The 23949-nt window shown below is 46.3% G+C and overlaps 1 protein-coding gene across 1 annotated transcript in view; it reads left to right on the top strand.

The window, feature by feature from the left end:
• COLGALT2 (collagen beta(1-O)galactosyltransferase 2) overlaps positions 1 to 18730 on the top strand; it is a 102625-nt gene extending 83895 nt beyond the window's left edge. The window contains exons 7-12 of the mRNA XM_044267280.1: positions 1315 to 1391; positions 5247 to 5353; positions 8995 to 9127; positions 10244 to 10371; positions 14140 to 14346; positions 15896 to 18730. Coding sequence (XP_044123215.1) covers positions 1315 to 1391; positions 5247 to 5353; positions 8995 to 9127; positions 10244 to 10371; positions 14140 to 14346; positions 15896 to 16172 — 929 coding nt within the window. The 3' untranslated portion in view covers positions 16173 to 18730. The remainder of the gene's footprint in view (positions 1 to 1314; positions 1392 to 5246; positions 5354 to 8994; positions 9128 to 10243; positions 10372 to 14139; positions 14347 to 15895) is intronic.
• Positions 18731 to 23949: the final 5219 nt, after the last annotated feature.

Raw genomic sequence — 23949 nt, 5'->3', positions numbered from 1 at the left:
CGCAGTGGTCCTCACGTCCTTCTGGGCACCTGTCCTCCAGATGCTGGCACATGATTCTAGGCTGCTTCAAATGTGTGTGGCTTCTCCTTTATCAGCATCTGCTACTGTGACCATTGTGGTGGTCTGCAGCAGGGTGGAAGGAGGGCTTGGAGAGCTGAGAAGTAGAGATTCATGAGCCTATGACCAACTTCAAGTGTGAGGAAGTGATTCTTCTCTCTGTCTGGAGTGGAGGAGATGGCGACTACTGAACAGTAGTGATGGCCACCATCGGCAGTGACCAGCTCTCACTGGGTGTTCTTTGTATTACCCCTTTAAGGAAAACCAAAGGAGTACTTTGGATTTGCAATTCCCAAAATCCTCAAAACCTTTCCAGACTCCCCACTCAACATGGCCTCCGAACTTTCAAATGTATAGTTTGTAAAGAAAACTTTTTTTGGAGTATGAAATAAGTGAATCTTGTATTACTTAAGATGCAGTGTCCCCCTACCTGGAAATTTACCTGTTAGCCCTGTACCAAGTTTTGGGATGTGGGCTGGCCCTCAAAGGCAAGTTTCTGTTAAAATAAAGGACTTTTTGCATACCTGTAGCTAAACCTGCCTGAATGGGATAAAAATAGTCCTAGACTAGTCCCCTTGAAAATATACAGAGAAAGCATTATTTAGAAGAAGTCTGGCCTACTTTTGAGGTCTTTCATTATGAGCCACATTAAGTAACAGCTGAAAAGTTACTGAGTTTTTCCAGTGTCCATTTTACTGTGGTGAGTGCTTTGTGTGCAGGTCTCACTTAAATTTCACAACACCCTAAGAGATATACTTTTTTAAAAAATTTTTTATTAAAATATATATTATTAGCCCTAAGGGTACAGGTCTATGAATAGCCAGGTTTATACACTTCGCAGCGCTTACCATAATCCATACGAGAGATATACTTTTATCATCCTGATTTTACACATGAGGAGACAAGCTTGGAGAAGTCACTTAACTCTTCCAGATCTTCACAGAGCAAAGTTTGGACCCAGACCATCTGACTCCAGAGCCTTCACTCTTAACCATTACCCTAGACTGACTGTCATCTCCTCTGAAAATAAGTCTTAAGGGAAATGGAGTGAATATTGCAGTCTGCATATGAACAAGCATTCTGGAAACCCTGGCCATCAGGGTTCTTATGTAGCCACTCAGTCCTGGAGAACTGCCGGGCAGTTATCCCCAGCCTGGACATCCAGACTGTGTTCCCAGACACCAGGTGTGTGGATGGAATCCTCTTCCCTGAGCCTTTCACTAACAAAGCCCTCTGTTTGTTTCTTGTGTCTTCCAGTTGACGGTCCTCCAATGGAACCCTCACAGTTTGTTTCAGTTGTCCCTAAATATCCAGACAAGATGGGATTCGATGAGGTAGGAAAGGTGTCTGTGTGTGCATGTGCACGTATGTGCATGTATGTGGCATGCTTACATGTTTGTATTGGAGGACAAGCCAGATCCTACATCTGAGAGCCAGCGAAACTGGCTTGGTGGCTGAAAAGGCACCAAGGTCTTGGGAAAACCTCTCAGTTTGTGACGTGTCTCAGCTTGCTCATCTTAAAAAAGGAGCATTTGGGGGTGCCTGGCCAGGTCAGTCAGTGTAGTATGCAACTCCTGGACTCAAGAAGTCATGAGTTCAAGCCTCATGCTGGGTGCGGAGCCTACTTAAAATAAATAAATAAATAAATAAAGATAAAAGATGAAAAAAGAGAATCACATGCACCTGAAACTAATGTAATATTGTGTGTCAGCGATACTCAAACAAAAAAAACTTTTTTAAAAAAGGAGCATCATGGTGAAAATGAATTAGTCATTGGGTTGGAAAGAAGTTACTATTTAATCAAGAGCAAATTTTATATTTTCTAGGAGCAGATACCGCTATATTTTGTGAACCTTTCTATCAAGAATCAAGGGTAAAGAGGATAATGTTTTAAGTATTCGAGGACCTTAGCTTTATTCTGAGTGCATAGAAACCATTCTGGCACAGTCTGTGTTTTGTTTTCTCTGTGCTGTTCTTCCATGGGAAAAGGTTGAAGGCAGGACTGAGAGGGAAAGGAAAAAGAGAAAAAAAGAAATTTGTTGTGAAATTCCTCCTTTTAGTGGGTAAGAACTTCATAACACCCCTAAACCCCAAGGGCCATATTTATTGTACAGTTTTGATTGCATGAAGAAGGAAGCAGGAGTATAAAGAGATACCTCTCTTGGTAACACACACTACAGCTACTTGGGAGTACCCAAAGTGTGATTCCCAAGTCACTGAATCCTTTGTGGGTCCCTTCAGTCATGTAGCTGCAGATCAGTATTCAAGCCTTTGGTGATCTAGAGGGTAGGACAGTGCCTCAGGAATCCACAAATTGAGATAGAATTTTTCCATGGATTCTGGGTATGGTTATAGGCCAGGTTTTGTGCTGTGCACTCACACCATCGCTCCAGTCAAAGAAAAAGCCTTGTTTATCGCTCTTTGCTGGATCACACATGTCCCCAGGTACAGCCATCTAAAAGCTGCTGGGAGGAACACTGGTAATTCTTGTATAAAATTGTCGTGAATCTGGGCTTCAGGAATGGGAAAGAATATTTCCTGAATATTAAATAGAAAGAGTTAGCAGCTATGATGCTGTTTCCATGGAGGGTAGAATGAGAAGAGATGATTTTAATGTGGGAGAGAGGAATTAGAATAAAGTGCAAACAATTTTTTAAAACAATTGGGACTGCAGAGAGGTTTGGCCGCCATCACGCACTGGACCAGCTTCCACGTCTCACTAGAGCTGTCCTTCCCGGCAACCCTCGTCAGCCCTCCGTTCTCCAGGTGAAAGGACCCAAGTGTCTCTACATAGATTCATTTTTCTATTTAGACACATTCCTCTAAAAATAAATTAATTAATTAAATAAACACATTCCTCAGAGGTGCAAGCCAAGGGAAATCAAATGGGACAAAACCGGGATCTTCTAGGTCTGGTCTTCCATTTGGACGGGGCTGTAAGGATTGGGTCCCCGCTGGAAGTCTTTGGAAAATGCCAACTCTAGGAGGTGCTGCGGGTGTAAGAACAGAGATAACATGGTGGAAAAGGGGGATTTTCATGGGCTTTTCATTCTCCGAGTACTACATGACCTTGGTGGTGGTGTCTGGGCTGCATTTGGCTCTGTGGTTCTTTCTCTGTTTGCTATCCACGAAGTATGAGCAAGCAGTCTGTGTTTCTCCTTCATGGCTACAATTTTTACTGCGCTTATCCTGGCAAAAGCTGGGACTGAATTATTATTTACTAAAGTCTTCCCAGACTAGAGGGCTCTGGTTTGAGGGGACTTTTTGTTGTATTTCTGTTCATTTTTTTGTTCGGGTTTGTTTTTGTTCTCCTGGAATGACCTTGGGCAGCTCCATGCACACACGGAGGAAATGCCCCTTCCTTTCCATATCTTTTAAAATTGTGGGATGAAACATGGCCCATCACACTGTGATCCTAAACAGGAAGAACATGAAATGTAAAAGAACACAACCATTAAGTTATGAGGTCCCAAGTTACAAGGCAAGTAGAGTCTCCACAGAAATTATGTTAAAAATAAATACTCAGTTAAGTAATCAAGAGAAGTAATGAAATCAACTCAGTTAGGTCATCAGAGAAGTAATGAAATCATGATGCCCCGAATTCACTTTGCCCTAAATCAGAGGATAATTTCTTTAAAGAGGACATCTTGTTCTCCCATCAGTTTCTTGGCCCAGAGCTATATAAATGGATGGAAGTGAGAATATTTTGGAAGGATGTGCTGAAATTTTAGTGTAGTAAAATTTGATCCAGTAAAACATAGAACATATTGATGGTTATACTCAGAATAAGTGAATCAAACCTTCATCCCCAGTACCCAGGCTGGTTACAAGACCTAGTTTCTTCTTTGTTCTGGGCTTGACATAAAGCAAGCTTTGTCTAAACCACATAGCATAGGCATTTTAATCTGTGTTGTTCTTGTGAGGTGAGGTGGTTCAACTCTCCCTTTTACAAACAAGGGAACTGGACCATGAAGCATCCAATGTCTTCCTCAAAGTGATCTGGGTCGTTAAGTCAGGATGAAACCAATGCCATTCCTGTAGGATATCCTTTTCTATGCTACAGACTACGTGTCATCAATATTTCTTGCCGGCAGCTGAAATCTCCTACTTTTAGAGGTCTAGTTTAATGTTCAGAGTGAGTTTGTCATTGTTTTTAGCAAAAGGACCTTGGGAATACACATATTTACCTGTAATAGCATTCATGAGTCTTGAGGTATTTCCATGGCTCCTTAAATCTGAGACTAGTCAGGACCATCTCGCTAACCATAATTCCCTGCATACATACATACATGATAGGTATGTATTTCAGGCAGCCATCAGGAACATAGGGGCTAAGATGAGGGGCTACAGATGAACCCAGCCCTCATGGGAAAGGAATCTGGAGGCATATTTTTGGAGACTTCATGGACGAGTATGATGTGGAGATGACGCCTTTCCATTTCTCTATTCCCTCAAAAGGCTGCCTTTAAGAGTAGAGCCCCTTCTCTTTACTTCTTTCCAAAAATCCCCTTGTCTCTAGGGAAGTTGAATAATTCTGGCAAAGAATCTCCTAACATTAAGATCTTGATAATTCTGTTTGAAACCTTTGGAAATGCAAGGAATGTATTAAGACTAGATTTTTCTCATTTTTCAAATGACTTGAAATTTATTACAATGGATATGAGATCTAAGAATAGCTAATATTGAGAACCCATGAGATAGGACCAGAATCATCCCAGTTTCACAGATGAGGAAACTGAGGCATGGGAACTGGGCCAAGGAAAATACTTAGTAAATAACAGTCAGGATGTAGACTTGGGGCTGCTAATAAGTCTAACCACGTGCCCGACTGCCTCCTACCTCTGAGTCTTCTGTTTGGGGTTTAATTCACGCTTGGCCTCCTCAAGAGTAACTTTGTGAACTTTCCTATCTCAAGAACAGGGCAAACCTGTCCACCAACAAGCATCAGAGAAACAAAGAGAGGGTGAAGTCACTGCAGATGGTTCAGTTTTGAAAGTCATTCTGTTTGGATTAATATAATTTGACTTGATATGAAATATAAACAGATCTTCACCACGGTTTTCCTTTTTTTTTTTTTCCCACTCTTTCTTCTAACTAACTTTGGTCCTTACATTTACTTACCTTTTCAAACAGCCTAAAGGAAGACTTGAATAATCTGTGTTTCTTTTCCTTTTTCCTCCCTGTGTTAGATTTTCATGATCAACCTCAAGCGCAGAAAGGACAGGCGGGACCGGATGTTACGCACCCTGTACGAGCAAGAGATTGAGGTCAAGATTGTCGAGGCTGTGGACGGAAAGTGGGTTGGGTTTTTTCTTGAATTGCAGTTGTGGTTGGAGTGGGAAGGTGCCCTCTCTGACAGAGGGTTAGTGCTCGGTGGGAGGAATCTAGAGTCATTAGAAGACATACTGTTCTAACCGCCACACCAGTCTACTTTGGGAAAAGCTTTATGAATGAGAGCAGCATTTAAATTAATTTCACCAGGTAGAGTAGGCCTGCAATCCAGTCTTCATCCAGCGAACTCTGGTCTTCATTATGCTGAAGGCTTGCAATGGAAGTGATTTCCCCCTTTCTCTGGTGGTTTTCACAATGGTTGTGGTGGTTTCCAGCTTCCTATAATATATTGGAAGGAATGCATTTAGAGTTGCATTCAGAGCCTGATTTAGACCAAAGTCACCAAACCTGGGCCACCTGAGGCGAGTAAATGGGGAGGAGAATAAATGCGGGAACATGCACAATGATCTGTAGATCCTGTTGCATGAGATCTTGCCAGAGCCTGCCTGGGTTGATCACGTTTCCCAAGAATATGGCAGGAAATTCACAAAGGGAACTTGGTTGAATTCCTTCAAGAGTTTTGCTATAGCTGTTGTTTATTATCTCATTTTCCTTTGCCCTTTTATTTATTTGACACTTTATTTCAAGGCGTCGATTTTTGCAAAACCTGCAGTTCCATGTTTTATGTAAGTTTGGAATACGAATGGCTCTAAGGAATATGGCTAGAAGCTATTGTGAAGTGTCTTATGACTTTGGGAGAATTTAATTAGTTTCTCAAAATGTGGCCTGGACACCCATGTCAGAGTCTCCAGGGTTAAGCAGATTCCTGAGTCCCAGCCCAGGGCTGCTCAATCCTGATCTCTAAAGCTAGGACTGGGAATCTGCATTTAAGAAGCCTCAAATTCTTAGGAAAGGTTGATTCTTAGGTAAGGTTGCCACTCAGTTAAAATATAAAATATAGGACACTCAGTTAAATTTGTCCCAAACATTGCATGGGCTTACTTACACTAAGAAATTACTCATTGTTTATGTGGGATTTAAATTTGACTGGATGTTCCATGTTTTACTTGCTCAATCTGGCAGCCCTGTTCTTTGGTGCACTGGAGTTGGGGAACCACTTCTTCAAATACTTAAGAGCCCAGATTTTATTTATAGGCCACGTGGACCAAGGGAAGTGAGTTGAATTATGAGAGTTCTTTATTTGTTCCTCATCAAGTCTCTTGTCAGAGATACAATACTATGAAATTTTTGACATTCTGTTCCTTGTTATTGCCTTCTTGTGTTAAAAAGATACCTTCTACTCTACCATTTTAATTCTCTTGTTTCTTTTACTATATATATTTTTAGTTATTTTCTCAGTGACTGCCATGGAGATTACAATTAACATTTCAATGTATAGCAATCTAGTTTATATTGATGCAAACTTCCTAGAAGAAAACATAGGGGGTAAGGTCCTCACATTAGTTGTGCCAATTTTTTTTTTTTGGATTTGATCCCCAAAGCAAAAATAAACAAGTGGGACTATATAGTAAATTAGTAATTACTATACAGTAAGTAATTATTATATAGTAAATATAGTAATTATCTACAAAATGAAAAGGCAACCTACCTAATAGGAGAAAATATTTGCAAATCATATACCTGATAAGGTATTAATTTCCACAATATACAAAGACTCATATAACTCAATAGTATAAACAAAAAACCCAAATAACTTTATTTCAAAAATGGGCAAATTTTCTAAGTAGACATTTTTCTAAAGAAGACATGCTGGTTGTCAACAGGCACATTAAAAGGTATTCAGCATCACTAGATGTTGAATTATCAGGGGAATGCAAATCAGAACCACAATGAGATATCACCTCATACTTGTTAGAATGGCCATTATCAAAAAGATGAGAAATAGCAAGTGTTGACAAAGATGTAACAAGAAGGGAACACTAATGTATTGTTGGTAGGAATGCAAACTGGTGCAGCCACTATGGGAAACAGTATGGAGGTTCCTCAAAAAATTAAAAATAGAAATACCATATGACCCAGCAGCTCCACTTTTGGGTATTTATTCAAAGAAAATGAAAAATCAACCTAGAAAAAAAACCCAACCCATATATGTATCCCCATGTTCATTGCAACATTATTTACAAAAGGAACCTAAGAGTTCTATCAGTGGATGAATGGATTAGAAAGGTGTGGAGTATGTAAATATATACAAGGAAATATTATTTGTCCATTAACAAAGGAAGTCCTGCCATTTGTAAGAACATACATGGCTTTTGAGGACATTATGCTATGTGAAATAAATCAGACAGAAAAAGACAGATACCATATGGTCTCATTTATATATGGAATCTAAAGAGAAAAAAAAACCCATATTCACAGATACAGAGGACAGAGGTGATTACAAGAGGCAAGGTTGGAAGGCAGGTAACATGGGAGAAAGGGGTGAAAATGTACAAACTTCCAGTTGTGAAATAGATAAGTCTTGGGGCTGTCATGTACCACATGGTGGCCATAGCTAACAATATGCATTGCATATGTATGAATGTTGCTAAGAGAGTAGATCTTAAAAATTGTCATCATAAGAAAAAATTTTGTCACTAGGTGAGGGGATGGACATTAACTAAACTTAGTGTGGTGATCATTTCATAGTATGCACAAATATCAAGTCATTATGGTGTATACCTGACACTAATATAATAAGTCAATTATATCTTGATTAAAAAACAACTGAATTTCAGTGGTCTACAGAAGGTTAGCTTCCATACTGCTTCATTCTTTTCACCATCCTTTGTTCTATTGTTGTCAAACAAATGACTTCTTTCTATATTTAAAGCCTTATAACAGAGCCTTACCATTTTTGCTTTAGCAGCTATAATTTAAATCAGGAAATTTAAAGAGAAAAAAAGATTTATCAGTGAAAAACATTAAACTGTCATTTATATTTACCTATGTGGTTACATGACCCCGTGCTCTTTATTTCTTTAATATGGATTTAGGTTGCTCTCTAATTTCCTTTCATACCAGCCTTAGAACACCCTTTGGCATTTTTTGTAGAGCAGATCTGCTAGTGACAAACCCTCAAGCTTTTGTTTATGTGGAAATAATTTAATTTCTCCTTTATTTTTGAAGGATAGTTTGACTAGATATAGAATTTTGGGTTGACAGTCTTTTTCAGGTAGCACTTTGAATATGTTGGCTTCCTGCCTTCTGGCCTCCATGGTTTCTGAGAATCAGCTATTAATCTTGTTGCGAATATTTTATATGTAGCGAGCCACTTCTCTTTCTGCTCACAAGATTGTCTCTACTATTTTTGTTCTTAAGTTAAAAAAGAAAATTAGGTCCAAAGAAAGGACATGCACATGTTCACAGTTCTTCCTGTCCTCATCCCCTCCAGTATTTAATGCTATTAGCCACTAGTCCTTCCTTAGGAAAATACCTTTTCAAACTGTCAAAAAAGTGGTGATACTTAGAACTACTTTGGCAATTGTGAGGGATGTACCAGGTATAAGACATCATTGTATCCTTCCCTGAGGAATGATGGGAAACCTGAGAAGTCTTCCTCAATGTGCAGAAGGGCTCTGAGGAACATCCAGAACTCTCTCTTTCTGGCTTCTGTAGTGGAGACATCTCAACTGTTAATTTTCAGCCGTGTTCTCTGTCACGCAGAGCACTCAACACAAGCCAGCTGAAGGCCCTGAATATTGAAATGCTGCCAGGATATCGAGATCCCTACTCCTCTAGGCCTCTCACCAGGGGTGAAATCGGCTGCTTTCTCAGCCACTACTCTGTCTGGAAAGAGGTAAATAGTGCTTGATTTAGACAGGCAGTTTTGTAATGAGGAAGAAGGAAAGTGGGACTTTGTAGGTGAATTAGGGCCAGATATAAAGTGGACCCATTCTGTTCTGGAAGTACGCTTGGAAGTTTCTGTTGCCTCATGTCTCCCTCTGACACAAGGCCAGTGACAAACAAGGAGAAGGGGACTTGTTGCCACTTGGGATGATGACAGGGGAAGACACGCATGTTCAAGAGGCCAGACTCCTTTTGGTGTATCCTTGTCCGTAGTAGGAATGCCTTGTATTGCGTGTATCTAGCACGTCATCATTTATTAAATGATTTCGTACAAGAAGGCACACAGAAATCATATGAAGTCAATCAGGACACATGGGCCCATTTTATCCAAGAGAAAATAATTAAATATCTTGTCTATATAAGAAGTGGCAAAGCCAGGACAAGAACTCATGGCTTGGAGGGAGGTATGTGAGTGTGGGGCTCCTGATTAAGGGTCAGTTCCCACAAGAAAAGAGAAAGTCCCTAAAGAAGGGCTCCTTGAATGCCTTCCCTCTTTGAATGACACAGTCTATGCCAACCTTTTTTTTTTCTTTAAACTTTAAGTGAAATGTAATAGATAAATACAGAATTAAATAGATCATAAGGTATAGGCCAATGAAATTTCACAAATGGGATAACAATACAGCCATGTCAACCAGCACCCTGATCAAGAAACAGGTTACCAGCACCCCAGAAGCACATCTTCCATATTTCCTTCTAGGGAAACAGTCCCCAAGGGTGATCACTGTCTTGACTTCTAACAGCCCAAAATAGTTTTGTCTGCTTTTGTACTTCCATTTATACGAATGGAACCGCAGGGTGTTGAGGTACACCCTCCCAGGACCACAGTTGGGAGGTTCATCTTATAACATTGCATTTGATTATAGATCATACATCCTCATTGGGGAAAGCAGACCCCAGTTTATTTATCTAATCGACCTCTGATGGCATTTGCTTAGACTCCAGTAGTGAGCCATTATCTACTCTGCTTCTGTCTTCTCGACATTTTAATATATATACTTACCTTAATAAAAAAAATAGGCACTGGACTTCTCATGAGGTCTCTTCCCACTGATGACCTCTACAGGTGATCGACCGAGAGCTGGAGAAGACCCTGGTTATTGAAGATGACGTGCGCTTCGAGCATCAGTTCAAGAAGAAGCTGATGAAGCTGATGGATGACATTGACCAGGCTCAGCTGGACTGGGAGCTGATGTGAGTGACAAGACAAGCTTATCCCAGAGCACTGAGAGGATTCCGTCCTATTCAAGGGGCAGCAAGCCCCGCCTCCCCAGCTGATGGGAGACACAGCTCCCGCTTCCATTTCCTGACTTTCTCTCCACAGATGTTCCCACAAACAGGAAGTGAGTGGACGGTAGCCCCCGGTTTCTGGATCTGTGTACTCTGTGGACTGAGAAAGAAATTGTGGGAGATTCTTTGGGAGACCCAGAGTCTGCCTGCTGGTCGGGGGTCTTCAGACTGAGCGCTCAGTGCAGCAGAGACCCCCCCAGTGAGGTAGCAGTGCCTGGGGAGGTGGGAAGAGAGAGGGGGAGGCATTCATTCAAGGCCAAGAATCCTGTCACACTTGAGAGCAGGTTTCCTCTGTCGCCTCTGACAGTCTGGGGGCTGAAGGTCAGCCGGAGAGAGCCTCTCTTGGGAAGGGAAGTGTGCAAACAGTAAGAACACTGAGCTGGGTTCGGTGGAGGGTCAGAGCTCGTCATGGGAAAATCAGGCTTACCAAGGCAATGCTGGTTCTGAATCGACATTTACTGATGCTCTGATAGCTGTCTCTGGGACCTAAGCCTCTCTCTCTTTCCCTCACGCTCTCTCTCTCTCCCTTCCACCCTCTCTTTCTCTCTTTCTCCATCTCCCTGTCTCCCCCTCTCTTCCTCTCCTCTCTCTGTCTCTCCCTCCCTCTCTCTCTCTTTCTTTTTAAACCAAATGACATTTTGTACTTCTCTCCAGTGAGGCAGAAAGTTCCTGAGCATTATGTACGCTTCCCAGCTGTGTGTCAAAGGCAATTTCATCAAATCCGAGCCTGTTCCTCTGGAGTGGCTGCAGCAGCAAGCTGTCCCTGCCCCTCCCATCCTCGGAGGGCAACGGAGCTAGGGGCCCAAGTGAAATACTTGGTCTCTCAGAAAACGTACCATTCTGAGCCCAAAAGAAACCTAGCAGTGACTCAACTAACCATGGGGAATAGACCCAGAAATCAGTACTGTGTAATATCAAGACACTGGCTCCGTCTCAGATGTCAGCCGTGTGATTAGATTCTGCGCTGTCCCTTAGGATTCTTGTCTGTTCCTGTAATCCTCCAGAAGGCCCTGTACCTTGGTCTGAGTCTCTAGCTCTGCCGCCTGCGGCTGCTCCTCACGGGCATGGAGCCCAGAAGTCATTTTAGGCTCACAGGACCTGAAAAACAACTTTTACTTCAGACTTGGAATCAGAGGACTCAACTTGGGGAGCCTAAGCCCTATGACTGACACATGTCCTTGTCCACCTGTGGTTTAGCTGGTACATTTCTTGGGACAAAGAACCAACAAATTTGGGACACTTGGATGGGCTCAGTCAATTAAGCATCTGCCTTCAGCTCAGGTCATGATCTCAGGGTCCTGGGATCGAGTCCCACGTTGGGTTCCTTGCTCAGTGGGGAGCCTGCTTCTCCCTCTGCCTGCTTCTCCCCTGATTTTGCTCTCTCTCTGACAAATAAATAAATAAATAATCTTAAAAACAAACGAACAACAGATCCAAGAAAGCAGAATGATTGGATGAGGACATGGATACAGGGAATGATAGGGACACAAATCAAAAATCTTTCTAAATTTCACAGACTGATCAAGTCAAAATATTCTATTAATATTGTTTATATACTATTAAAGAATGACGGAGGTTTCAAATTTTTCTTCTTTCTTTCTTCCTTCCTTCCTTTCTTCCTCCCTTCCTCCCTCCCCCTCTTCCTTCCTTCCAAGAGAGATACAGAGAGAGGATGCAAGCCATTGCGGGGTTGGGGGGGGGGCGGCAGCGGGGGAGCGGGAGGGGAGAGGTAAGCAAGAGGAAGTGATAGGATCTTAGGCAGACTCTGCACTGAGTGCAAAGCCCAACACAGGGCTTGATCACACAATGCTGAGATCGTGACTTGAGCTGAAATCAAGAGTCAAACACCTAACTGACTAAGCCACCTAGGCACCCCTCACCTATCCTGTTCTAAAATGAACAACAACAAAAAAATGTTCCTGAAGCTTAAAAGATGAAAGCTGATAAGCTGTCCATGGCTGCTATGTTATGTTTCTCCCCCAAAAAAGAAATAGTAAATGGGAAAAGTTGAACAAACCATGGGAATCATCTAGGGCAGTGCTGTCCAACAGTAACATGGCAGGAGCCACATACGTTATTTGAAAATATCTAATGATCCCATTTGAATGGTAAAAAATACATTAGGTGAATTTAATAATACATTTTGTTTACCCTAACATCGCTAAATAGTATTACTTGAACATGTAATCAATATTTTAAACCTATTAACGAGATAGTCTACATTGCTTTTTGGTTTTGTGTCTGTTTTAAAGGTTTTTCATTTTTTGTTTGTTTAGAGGGAATGAGAGGGAGAGAGAGAGAGAGGCAGAGGGAGAGGGCAAGAGAGAATCTCAAGTAGGCTCCACACCCCACATGGAGCCCTACATGGGGCTTCATCTCAGGACCCTGAGACATGACCAGAGCCAAAACCAAGAGTCAGACGCTGAACTGGCTGCGCCGCCCGGGCACCCTTTTCTACCATCTTTAACGTCCAGTGTGTATTTTATGCTTACGACAGATCTCAGCCTAGATGCTAAGTTTTCAGCTGCTGCAATAAACTGCAGTCCTACCAAAACAGTTTTGTGTAGTGGAAAAAATATTTTACACTTCTTCAGTTTTATTTTTAAAATTTTAACTTAAACTATGTTCAACGAACCCATTGAGTACAAACTCAGGCCCTGGCCTTCTAGCCCCGTGTCCAGCGCTCAGTGGGAGTTTCTCTTCTCCCTAATGGTCCATGAGATAAATTCTGGATGGTTTGGTCTGAAGGGACAGTGGCTGAGAGGGTCTGTGTTTGGTGCCCTGAGAAGGTGAGCAACGACACGTGCTATGAATCCCGAGAAGTCTTGACAAGAGCAATCCATTCAATGCTGAAAGAGAGTGTCTTAAGGCAAAATAGAGGAAAGCAACTTCACCCCCAGGCAGGAAGCCCTCCCCTCCTCAACTTGCTCCAAGCAGGTGGAAAACAAGCAGGTTCCAGAGAAAGGTGACGGATCACAGGTTTGTGAGTAGACTGTGGGAAAGCTGGACTGGCCGAGTGTATATCTTCTGTTGCAGAAGCTGTTGGAGAAGGACCCGCCCTGCCTGGGTACTTTTCTTAGAGCAAAGTGAGGGCAGAGCTAGATGTGCGTGAGGAAGAGAAAGCCAGGCAAGCTTAGTCACTCTTTCTCCCCAGGAAGGACTCCCTTGGGGCCACTTAGGTTGCAAGGTCTTTGACCATAGACTGTAGACTGTGTCTTCCCCACAGCCTTTTCTGTCCTGTGTTTACCACCAGCATCTGGAGAGCTTTCTGGAGACCATCAAAGGCTGAAACTCTAGGGACTTGAAAACTCAGGATCTCACCTCTGCCCCTATTTTGTCTACTTCCAACATCTGTAAACACAGCTGGAAGTCCCATACCGTCTTTGGGAAATGATCAGAGGGATCTTTTAGTCTCCCTAGAGTTGAACTTCCGGGCTGGAGCACAGCGCAGAGCAGGAGCAGTTGGGATGTTGGCAAACGGGGCCAGGAAAATGGCCGCCTTCACGGAAGGTGCCAGTCATCATTGGTGATTGGATGCAGGTTGTGGTGATACCTTTGATGTAAGACTCAATGGGTCCCAGCTTTCAAAAGAATCTGCAAAACCTGTGCTCTGTTCTTCCAGAAGTTTGATATTCAAATTGAGATTTTGCTCCTCCATCCGCTCTCTTCTAGTTATATCGGCAGGAAGAGGATGCAGGTGAAGGAGCCGGAGAAAGCGGTGCCCAACGTGGGGAACCTGGTTGAAGCTGACTACTCCTACTGGACGCTGGGCTACGTCATCTCTCTGGAAGGAGCACAGAAGCTGGTTGGAGCTGATCCCTTCGGGAAGATGCTGCCAGTGGACGAGTTCCTGCCAGTCATGTACAACAAGCATCCTGTGTGAGTCTCCCCACACTGCCTGCCCGTCGTGGGCACACCGCACTTGTATGTCATGCTCCTCGGGTTCTCAGTAGTGCCTGGTGTTTTCTAAAGCTGCGCTGCTTTCCTAAATGATCTCCCCTAATCATGACTCAGAAAGGCTGACCAGAGTGACTGTCCCCTTTTACAGATGGGGAAGCCGAGGCTTGGCGGCGGGGTTGGGGGGGTATCCTCTGGAATAAACCCAGTGTGTAGTTTACCCGGACATACTGTGCTCAGTCCTCCCCTTGTTTTTGATCTTCTCATTTCCATAAACTCACACACCCGAAGGTGAAACTGAAGGTCAACTTCCTGAGCACCTTCAAGCATTCAGTTCATTTTTCAGTCCATTGTGTGTACTCGTTGGCCGGACGGGGGTCCCACTCCCTGCAGAGCTCACAGTCTGGCTGGGAATTGAGACTCATGAGCAGTCCTCGTGATGTACGGTGAGACCTGCAATCACAGCGGTGTGTCCGAGTCTTGGGGAGGCAGGAGGTGGCCCCTGAGCAGGGTGTCCATGGAAGAAGGTGGTCAGGGTGACGCTCAGGTTGCCCTAACACAGGACCTTATTCAGACCTAGTGTTGTTTGAAGGATATGGAGATGTGTGGTTATCTGTCAGTCTCCCCACTAACCTATGAGCCCACTGAGGCAGGAACAGTTTCACATCCCCATGTCCTGAAAACCTAATCCCAACTTTACCCATAATAGCTTCTCAATCAATGAATCCTAAATTCATTAATGGAGCAGGAGCCCAGGTTCTAACCTTGGCTCCTTCTCTCGGTTGCCAGGTGATCTCTTTACTAACTGGGCTTCATTTCACTAGTTAAGAATTTGTGTCCTGCATCTGACTTATTTTGTCCCTGTCCTCGGTAAAGATGGGTGTCCTCACCTGCTTTGATACCGCTGACTTTATATCCATGTCCTATCAGGAATAGGGAGGTCACCATCATCCCTGTGACAGACAGAAAGCTAACGCCTACACTGTACTAACTGAGCTAGGAGCCAAGCAGATGTCACCTCGCATAATCTGCATGGGGGAGGGGGGAGTGAGTCATCCTCCCCTTCACACCCACAGGGTGCTGGGATGCAAAGCCAAGTTGGCGTACGTCCAAGCCTAACTGTGTGACTTATCCCGCCACTGCTGTTCAGATTTCAACTGATTTATTAATCCAAGAATAGGGCATCTTCTGCAAAGTGATCACCTTTATCTCTCAGGATGGTCCGACAGAGCATAATTCTTAGCTTTTAGAGTGAGACCTGAAATTCATCTTTTAGCAGAATCCAACCAAATATAACAGAAATAACCTTTCTTTTTGCGTGTTTGTTGAGATCATTTGAAAACTTTTAAAGAAACTTCTATTGTGTTTGTAGACTAAACGTTTCCCCAAAGGGCACAACTTGAAAAATCACCAGAGATGTCCATGACAATGTAAGAGATGACCAGCACGGCCTCTCTGCCCTTCCTGCCCCGCACTATTTGCTAAATGTCGTAGCCCCTCACTCACACACGCACACTCCTCTTGTTTGCAGAGCTGAGTACAAGGAGTATTACGAACCCAGGGACCTGAAGGCCTTCTCCGCGGAACCCTTGCTCATCTACCCCACGCACTACACGGGCCAGCCGGGGTATCTGAGTGACACGGAGACCTCGACCATCTGGGACAATGAGACAGTAGCCACCGACTGGGACAGGACCCATTCCTGGAAGTCCCGGAAGCAAGGTCACATCCACCGTAACGCCAAGAACACAGAGGCCCTGCCGTCGCCAACCTCCCTGGACACAGTGCCTTCGAGGGATGAGCTATGAAGTCTCCATGGGGGATTCCCCACCCTCGATTTTTCCAATGGGCTGTTCATCTGTTTGCTCCAGTGTCTTGTAGTGGTCACAGTCCTCTAACCAAAGTGGTCTACTGTGATTGAGCAAAATGGATATGTTTTTGACAGGGGAGGATAAGAGGGAAACTTAACCCAAATTTCCTAAGATGGCTAGATGATAGGCTTTAAGGCAACCATCGAGATAAACCTCAACCCAGATACCTAGCCCTTCGTCTTTTTCGGTATGATACTGCTTCCTACATTAAGGATGAACAGTATGGCCCAGAGACTCATCCCTGAGAAAGGTAGTCAAGTCAACAAACGGGCAGGCAAGGCAGCTGAGCCAACTAGACCACATCTGTTGGTCTCATGGGCCCATTTCATATCATAGGTGTGACCTTGAAACCTTGTGTATGTAACATGTTTGCAAGGGAGGGGGATCAAATCGTTTGAAAGCAAATTAATTGGGCGTTGGTTTAAAGGAATTCTCTCAGGAGCCAACGTGAGCTGTTCACCCCAGTCCTCGTTATGGGTATTTCAGTCTGTCTGAAACTTGGCCTTTGACTATCATGGCGACTGAAGCTCTCCTAGAGAGGCCTCAAGTTTGCCATGTGGGTGGAGTTTAGTAGACCTTTGAAGGTTTGTGTAGATCTCTGAGGAAAACAAGAACTCAGATTTTGGCCTTCTATTGTGGTCACTTGAGTTAGGATGCTCTATTTATGAAGATAAATTTAATATATAAGGTTTCGGACGGGGTCTTGCTGGTGTCTTCTGTCCCGGGGCACCTGTGCTGCCGCAGCACGTCGCGCGCCTCTCCACGCCTGAGCCTGGGAACGAATCATGAGTGTGACTTTTATGAGTCACTCTTAAGAGGCAGAGCACATTTTTAGGCCAGCAACTGTCCTTGCCTGAGTTTTTCATTTGATTTTGAATTATTTATTCTACAAAACGTAGGGGAGAGGCCTGTAAGATAAGGCTGAGAAACAGATTTTTCAAGCTTTCATTGCGCCCCGGGGAGCCGCAAGTATGCGATCTGGTTCTCCCGCATTTCCCAGCCCGGCTCTTCAGGGAGGCCTGTCGAATGGGAGAGTCTCACCATCTGGAAACAAATGTTTTTGCGTTTCAGATGACAGACCTTGGTCAGAAACAGTGGACTGCTCCACTGATTTGGGCCAACGACCAGGGAAACTCTCGGAATCGGCCTCCTGGGCAGATGGATGTCCTCCCTGCTTTCCTCATAGAGTGATTTTCTGGAAAGTGCAGTGTTGGGCTACATGTTCTTTGCCAGTTCCGCAATCTGTGTTCCTCAGATATCTCACGATGGTTTGCCTCAGGTTTGTGTTCGCCCTCCTGCAAGCAGTAAGACTTTGCCTCCAGAAATAGCTTCCCCACACACTCCTCCGTGAGCTTCACGCTTTGGAGCAGAGCCCACGGGCAGGTTGCCGCGTGAACCCGGCTTAGCATTCCCCGGTGAGGGCCCCCGGGCTGTGGGACAACAAGGCAGCTCACCTTCCACGGAACACCAGCCTTGGCCCTCATTCTTGACTTATTGTCGATACTAGTCCACGTTGACTAGTAAGCAAGGAGGCTGAGGAAGGGGATCTCGGTCGGCCTCAGTCTTTATGCTTAGGCATACCTGTCAGAGCCTGACGCTTTTTGTTTTTTCCTAGAAAAACAGAAGGAACATCTGGGGAGCTAGTGAAAAACACTTAGGTGATCTCTAAGGTTTCCTGGGTTATTTTGTATTTTGTTTGCGTATCTGCGTGCGTGCCAGTGTGCCTGACTTTCACGATATATTTTTTTACGAGGGTGGGAGGTGGTCGGGAGATTGGGAGTGGAGAAAGATTGCGTTGACTTTTGTGTGGTTTTGTTTAATGGAGAACATTCTTTTTTTCCTTTTGCTGTCAGCTGGTCTGATGGGGTTATGAATTCTTGTTCTTAAAAGATATTGGTCTTAAATTCTAGAATTTTAGATTAGGACTGTCTACTGTGAACCAAGTTCTGGCTTTGTTAGCCCAGCCTTTGCTTCCGCCTGCTCGGGTCTGGGATCCCAAGCAGTGCTCTTGTGTTGTGAACACTGTGCTCCGCACACCGCGTTTGTTTTTAAAAAGTCACCTCTCCCACAATCCCGGGGTTCCTTGACCTCGCTATTCTTCCTGCCTCCCCTCTGGTCTTCAGTTATTTGACTTTGGCAGTGTCAGAAGACTTTGCCTCGGCCATGGCACCTGCTCTTTGCCTCTGGAAGATAACCCCAGTCTGAAATCCCGATCTGGACTGCTCTCTGGATCTAGGGATCCAAGGTGGACTCTCTGGACTATGAGGACGTCAGTGGTGCTGGTGCTACTGAGTGTGGACTGAGCACCTACGATCTGCAGAGGACACACTGCGTGGATCCTGCTTTGGGCTCCCTGGGGTCTCCTGCAGGAGCTCCGGGGCATGAGAAAGAGCCGGCATCCCAGCATCCTGCACTGTCTGTCACGCTGTGTCATTGCGGGGAAGGGAAATGATAAACTACTTGCCTTCTAGAGATCTTGGTGAAAAATTAAAAAAAAAATAGCTCATCACTGTGATTGTTCACTGGTTCTGCCGACACCGGCCGATGGCCATCGCTGGTGGACCTTTCCAGTGTGCTCTGGACCAAGGATGTCGGAGGCCAGAGATGACCATCAGGGCTGCTCACCCCCATGGCAGACAAGAAAAGGTGGTCACTGATCTTCCTGTCCATGGGAGTTGTTTTAGGCTGCTGGGTAGAGGTGAGAAAGCAGAAAAATTTTCTAGGCTACTGAAAGATAAGAGTCCCCAGTGGGAAGGTGGGACGGGAAGGCCTGTCTTATAGTTTTGTACTATAAGTCAGTCTAACCATTCATCAAAAGATACCAGCTTGTCCCAGGCCAAAGAACTTAAACCTGGGGCAAAAAAAAAAAATTTTTTTTCAGATGTGTTCTAGGCACTGCAAAGGTGTGGGATTGGGAAGGGGCCTGCTGGGGAGTGACGGGGGATTGGAGGTTCTGAGATGTCAGGGATGTGTTGGGGCAGGTGACAGGAAGCAAGATGGAGACCCGATCATGATGACAAGGCCCTTACCCACCCTCCCTGGGCTATCATCTGTCATGAGTACAGAGGCCATTGTTTCTGGGGGAATGCTAGGTTTGGTTTCTTTCCTGAAGATAATGCAGGCATTTCCAGGAAAATGTTGGCGCCAAAACAAGAGATAGTTCCCATTCAGCTCCAAACTTGGGTCTTTTCCCTTACGGTGAAATAAAGTGTAAGGTAAAGGTGAGTCTTCCCAAGAGGCTCCTACAGTGTGAGACATTCTCCCCAAGTAAACAAAGTGGTAGAGAGAAGATCCCGAAGTGATATCCATGGATGGAGTGCCTGGGTGGCTCAGTCGGTTAGGCATCTAACTCTTGATCTCGGCTCAGGTGTTGATCTCAGGGTTGTGAGTTTGAGCCCCAGGTTGGGCTCTGTGCTGAGCATGTAGCCTTCTTGAAAAAAAAAAAAAAAAGTGATATCCACGAATTGACAAGAAATCAGTTCACTGAGGAGTTAACTAATGAGAAAGAGAAAGTCAAAATGAGGCTGGTCATTCGATAAGAAAATAGCATGTCATGGGTGACAGGAAACAACAGGCTGCCCTGGAGATTATGGTTATGCCCATGTTTTATGTGTTGGGGTGAGGTTTGTTATTTTAGAGAGAACCCTCCCTCCCAGGATGGTCTGATTAAATGTGACAGAGGGAGGAGGGCCAGGAAAGGGCACTGGCATGTGAGGGGGTCTGTCTGTGGACAGGCTGACGGCAGCCTCGAGTTGACACAGGGCCGTGAGACAAGGTTGAAGAGTCTGATGCGTGGTGTCCAGGAAGTCCTTGCTGGCTGGTTGGAAAAGAGAGAAGTGATGATGTGGGTTAGTGCCCTGCGTCCTAGGAGCTGACACAGAAAATGGTGCCCCCTCTTCTTAGGAGCACAGCGTAAGAGGGTGTGGCTTGAATCATAGCGTAAAGAGTTTAGGTGAACTTTCAGGAAGAATGTATTGACAGAATTAGTCAACACTAAATGGGATTCCAAGGCAGGGACTCCATTAACATGTGTGGCTGGGTAGGAGAATGGCTTCCTTCTGCTCTGTGAATTTACCTAAAATGGCCTGGAATTTTCCTTCCACCCATAGATCTATTAATTCTTGTGATGATCTTTGCTCAGGGCCATTGGGCGACACCCCTGAGCTGCACTGGCCCAAGGCCATCCTCCTGTCTGCCCATGAAAAGGATGGAAACAATGAAGAATCATCTCTGAGCATTGGTTTTGTCCTGATTTTTAATTTGCTGGGTTTCTTTTTATGTCCCTCCCTGTATTATTATTATTATTATTTTCAGTTTGGCTGCCTCTGGAATGGGCGTTTTTCATAAAATCTCATGTTGGAGCAATTCTGGGGCCTAGCTTTGCAGCCCCTGCTGGCCCAGAGGGGGCTCCTCTGCTGTTTCCCATTCTAGGGGAGGCTGGGCAGACATGTGGGCTCTTGCTCCCGGGGGAAATTTATCTTCAGAGTGCAGTGGGTGGCGCGCTTTCCGGTCTTCAGAGAAGCTTAGAAGATAATCGACAACATAGCATCCTCTCCCACAACACAGCTGACAGTTTAGAGAAGGGCCCCAGCCCCAGCCCCGGCAGGAGTTGGGACGTCTGAGTGCTGACGGTGTCATCTGCGGGGTCTTAGCTGCTTTGGAAACCACCTGCCCTGACTGTGAAGACTTGAAGGGGCTGTGATTGTTCAGACTGGGCCCAGGGAGGAAGTGTGCACGAGAGGAGTGGTTGGGGGGGCAAGGAATTTGAGGGGAGAGGGTAGTGGTGGCTTCCAGGCCATGGCACACTCAGCCCGGGAGAAAATTGCAAGGACAGGGGAGCAAGAGCCAAGTTCAGGCCCCACAGCAGAGAAAGTGAGGCTGGTGCATCTGCCAGGAGAAGGAAGGAGGGACCCAGAGGGGAAAAGCATGCAGGGGAGGTGGAGAGTAGACGGGAGAGCGCAGGGTTTTCACAGCAGCCCAGGTGTTGCTGAGCTGAAGGGCTTGTAGAGGAACCAGAGGAAGGGGCCGGATGCCTGTCCTCCCTGTGATGGATTCCCATCCCCCCACCCCGCCACCCCAAGCCCATGGAAAAGCAGTGCCTCCTTGTGCATCGAAATCATCCCTACCCACGCCCATGGGCACAGAGAACCCCTTCCCCAGGGAGAGCAGGACCGCTCTAGGCATGGACAGTATGTGGCCCGCAGAGGGGCCTCAGGCCAAGTGCATAGTTGCCACAGGTGGACCTCAGCAGCGGGGCGGGCTCCGTCCTGCTGTGATCGGCCTCAGCTGGGGAGTCCGTGCAAGGACACCCCCTGCCTTGGGTGAGTGGGCTCATGGCAACCCTGAAGCCCTGGATGGAAGGCAGGGACACTGGGGGATTGCTGAAATGCAAGAGACATACATCTACTGTTCTAGGAAAATGCTTGCCTATCTTCAGGAGAATTCTAAGTTTGCACAGAAATGAATGGAACTTTTGGGAAATGATGGAATGACTGCATAGTTAGCTTTGAGGTCTGATACAACCTGATACAACATTTCTTATTGTGCTGCTGGGCTCCATGGGGCCTCTTGCCATCAGGGTAGCCGGGAGACAAGATAGGAAGAAAGAGTCTTTTCAAAAAAATGTTTCCCTCATGAAAGTTTATCGTCTGGGGCACCTGGCTGGCTCGGCAGAGGAACCTGTGACTGGGTCTCCGAGTTGTAAGTCTGAGCCCCACATTGGGCTCAATGCCTTGAGAAATGCCTTGCTGGGACAATGGAGACCCACATTTAAGTTTTAATTTAAAATTGAAATTTAATTTTAAAATTAAATCTTAAAAACAAAATATGGTCTAGAGGATGTACAATGAAAAGTAAAGTCTCCCTTGTTCCCACCCAGAAGTAGCCAGGGGAGATGGCTGGCACCCACTGCGCCCCCATTTCTCTTCCCCAATTCAGCCTTCAAGCCCAAGAGATCTGTGAACCCCCCAAGTGTGGGGAACGAGGGAGTCGACCCCTCCACAGCACCTCTGCAGGCCTGATTCATGACCTGGGTGATGACCCAACAGAAGCTGTGTGAGTGCACAGGGGTTCCTGCACGTGCGCTCACTCCTCAGGTTCTAAAGCTGTGTCCTGGCAACAGGTCCCTCATTGTGCTCTAGGCCTTCGGCCGCGACTTGGCAGCTGAAGGAGAGCACTGCGAGCTTAGTTCGTTAACCTCAGCGTCTGGTCTTACCCAACTGCTCTATGGGCATCTCCTTGAGCAGGCCGTCCCGCTCCCCCCAGCCCCGGGCTCTGTGGGCTCTGCGGGGTCCGCACCTGCCAGGAGGGCTGGTCCGCCCCCACCTGGCTCCCTGTAGCAGCAGACAACTCTTGGCGCCCAGGGCTCACCCGGCGGTCCACGCCCCAGGCTCCATTCGCAGGCGGTCCTCCAAGTACCCCGCAAGGTGGCAACCGCGCTCAGTCCTAGCAGCTTTCAGAAGGTACTCGGGGATCCTGGAGACCCTGCGCCTTCTTTTTCTAGGGCTCCTCACCACCTTCTGCAGGTGGAGCTGCCGGCTGAAGGCGATGCTGTCAGCTCCTGGATCACAGGTGTCCTGCCGCCGCAACTGCGAGTCCATCGTGGACACGGTCACCCCCTGTGTGCTGCAGAAGTGGTTCGTCACCGGGCTGCAGCCCTCGGCACCCAGGAATGTCCATGATGCCTCCACAGCAGAGCGGGTAGGCAGAAAGCCCAGAGAGAGCGACAAAGGGTTGGCCCAAATAGAGACTCACAGAAAGGACCCTAAAAGCACTGGGGCCCTACAGGGGGCATTTAGGCCCCTGTGGGTCCATGGAGGCCTCTCTTCCTTTGTGCCCAGGCCTGGGCCTCTGCTGAGAGCCGTCCCCCGGAAAGAGAGCTCAGAAGACCCATACAATAAGAAGAACCCCAGCTCCCATAGGAGCTCCTGCCCCACTCGAAATGCCATTACCAGTTCTTACAGTTCCACCAGGGGCTGCTACCCGGTGCAGAGGAGGAGGGGTCTGGCCACAAGTCAGGCCTCGCAGCCCCCGAGGTCCCCCCAAAAAGTCAGCCAAAAGAGCCCCTTGTGTCCTGCCGGAGTGCCTGCACTTTGCCAAAAGAGCCAGCCGGAAAAGGATGCCGTGGTGCCCCAAAAAGTCAGCCAAAAGAGCCCCTTGTGTCCTGCCGGAGTGCCTGCACTTTGCCAGAAGAACCAGCCGGAAAAGGATGCTGATACCACCATGGGGCAGAAGGCAGCGCAGAGGAACTACTCATCCCCAGCTGACTGTTCCAGGCCCCCAAAACGCAAGGTTTGTCTGCTGCCACACAGGCGAGGGGAGCCTCTGAGACTGCCGTCACCCCCTCAGCCGGGGTTTCGAGTGACTGCTGAGGACCTTGACCGGGAAAAGACAGCTGCTCTCCAGCGCATTCAAGATGCTCTTCGAGGGGACACGGAGGCCACCTGCAGCTGTGGCCCAACTAGCCCATCCAGTGCCTTGGCCCTGCCTGCTGCAATGGCTGCTCCCCTGCCAGCCTCTGACTCCCAGGTCACCTCCGTGGACTGCTCCCATTCTTCCCAGCCTCTCCTCTTGGGGTCTCACCCTGGCTGCAGTGGGAGCAACTTGGCATCTACCCAGGCCCTCTCGATTCAGTCCAGGGACAACATGGCCTCAGTCACAGTCCCCACAGGGCTGCCTGCGCTGCCCGGAGGTAATGGCAACCCGGGATCCACTG

The sequence above is a fragment of the Neovison vison genome, chromosome 10 (genome assembly GCF_020171115.1).
Source record: "Neovison vison isolate M4711 chromosome 10, ASM_NN_V1, whole genome shotgun sequence".
NCBI lineage: Eukaryota > Metazoa > Chordata > Mammalia > Carnivora > Mustelidae > Neogale > Neogale vison.
The sequence above is the reverse complement of the archived record's forward strand: the minus strand, read 5'-3'. Positions and strand labels throughout refer to the sequence as shown.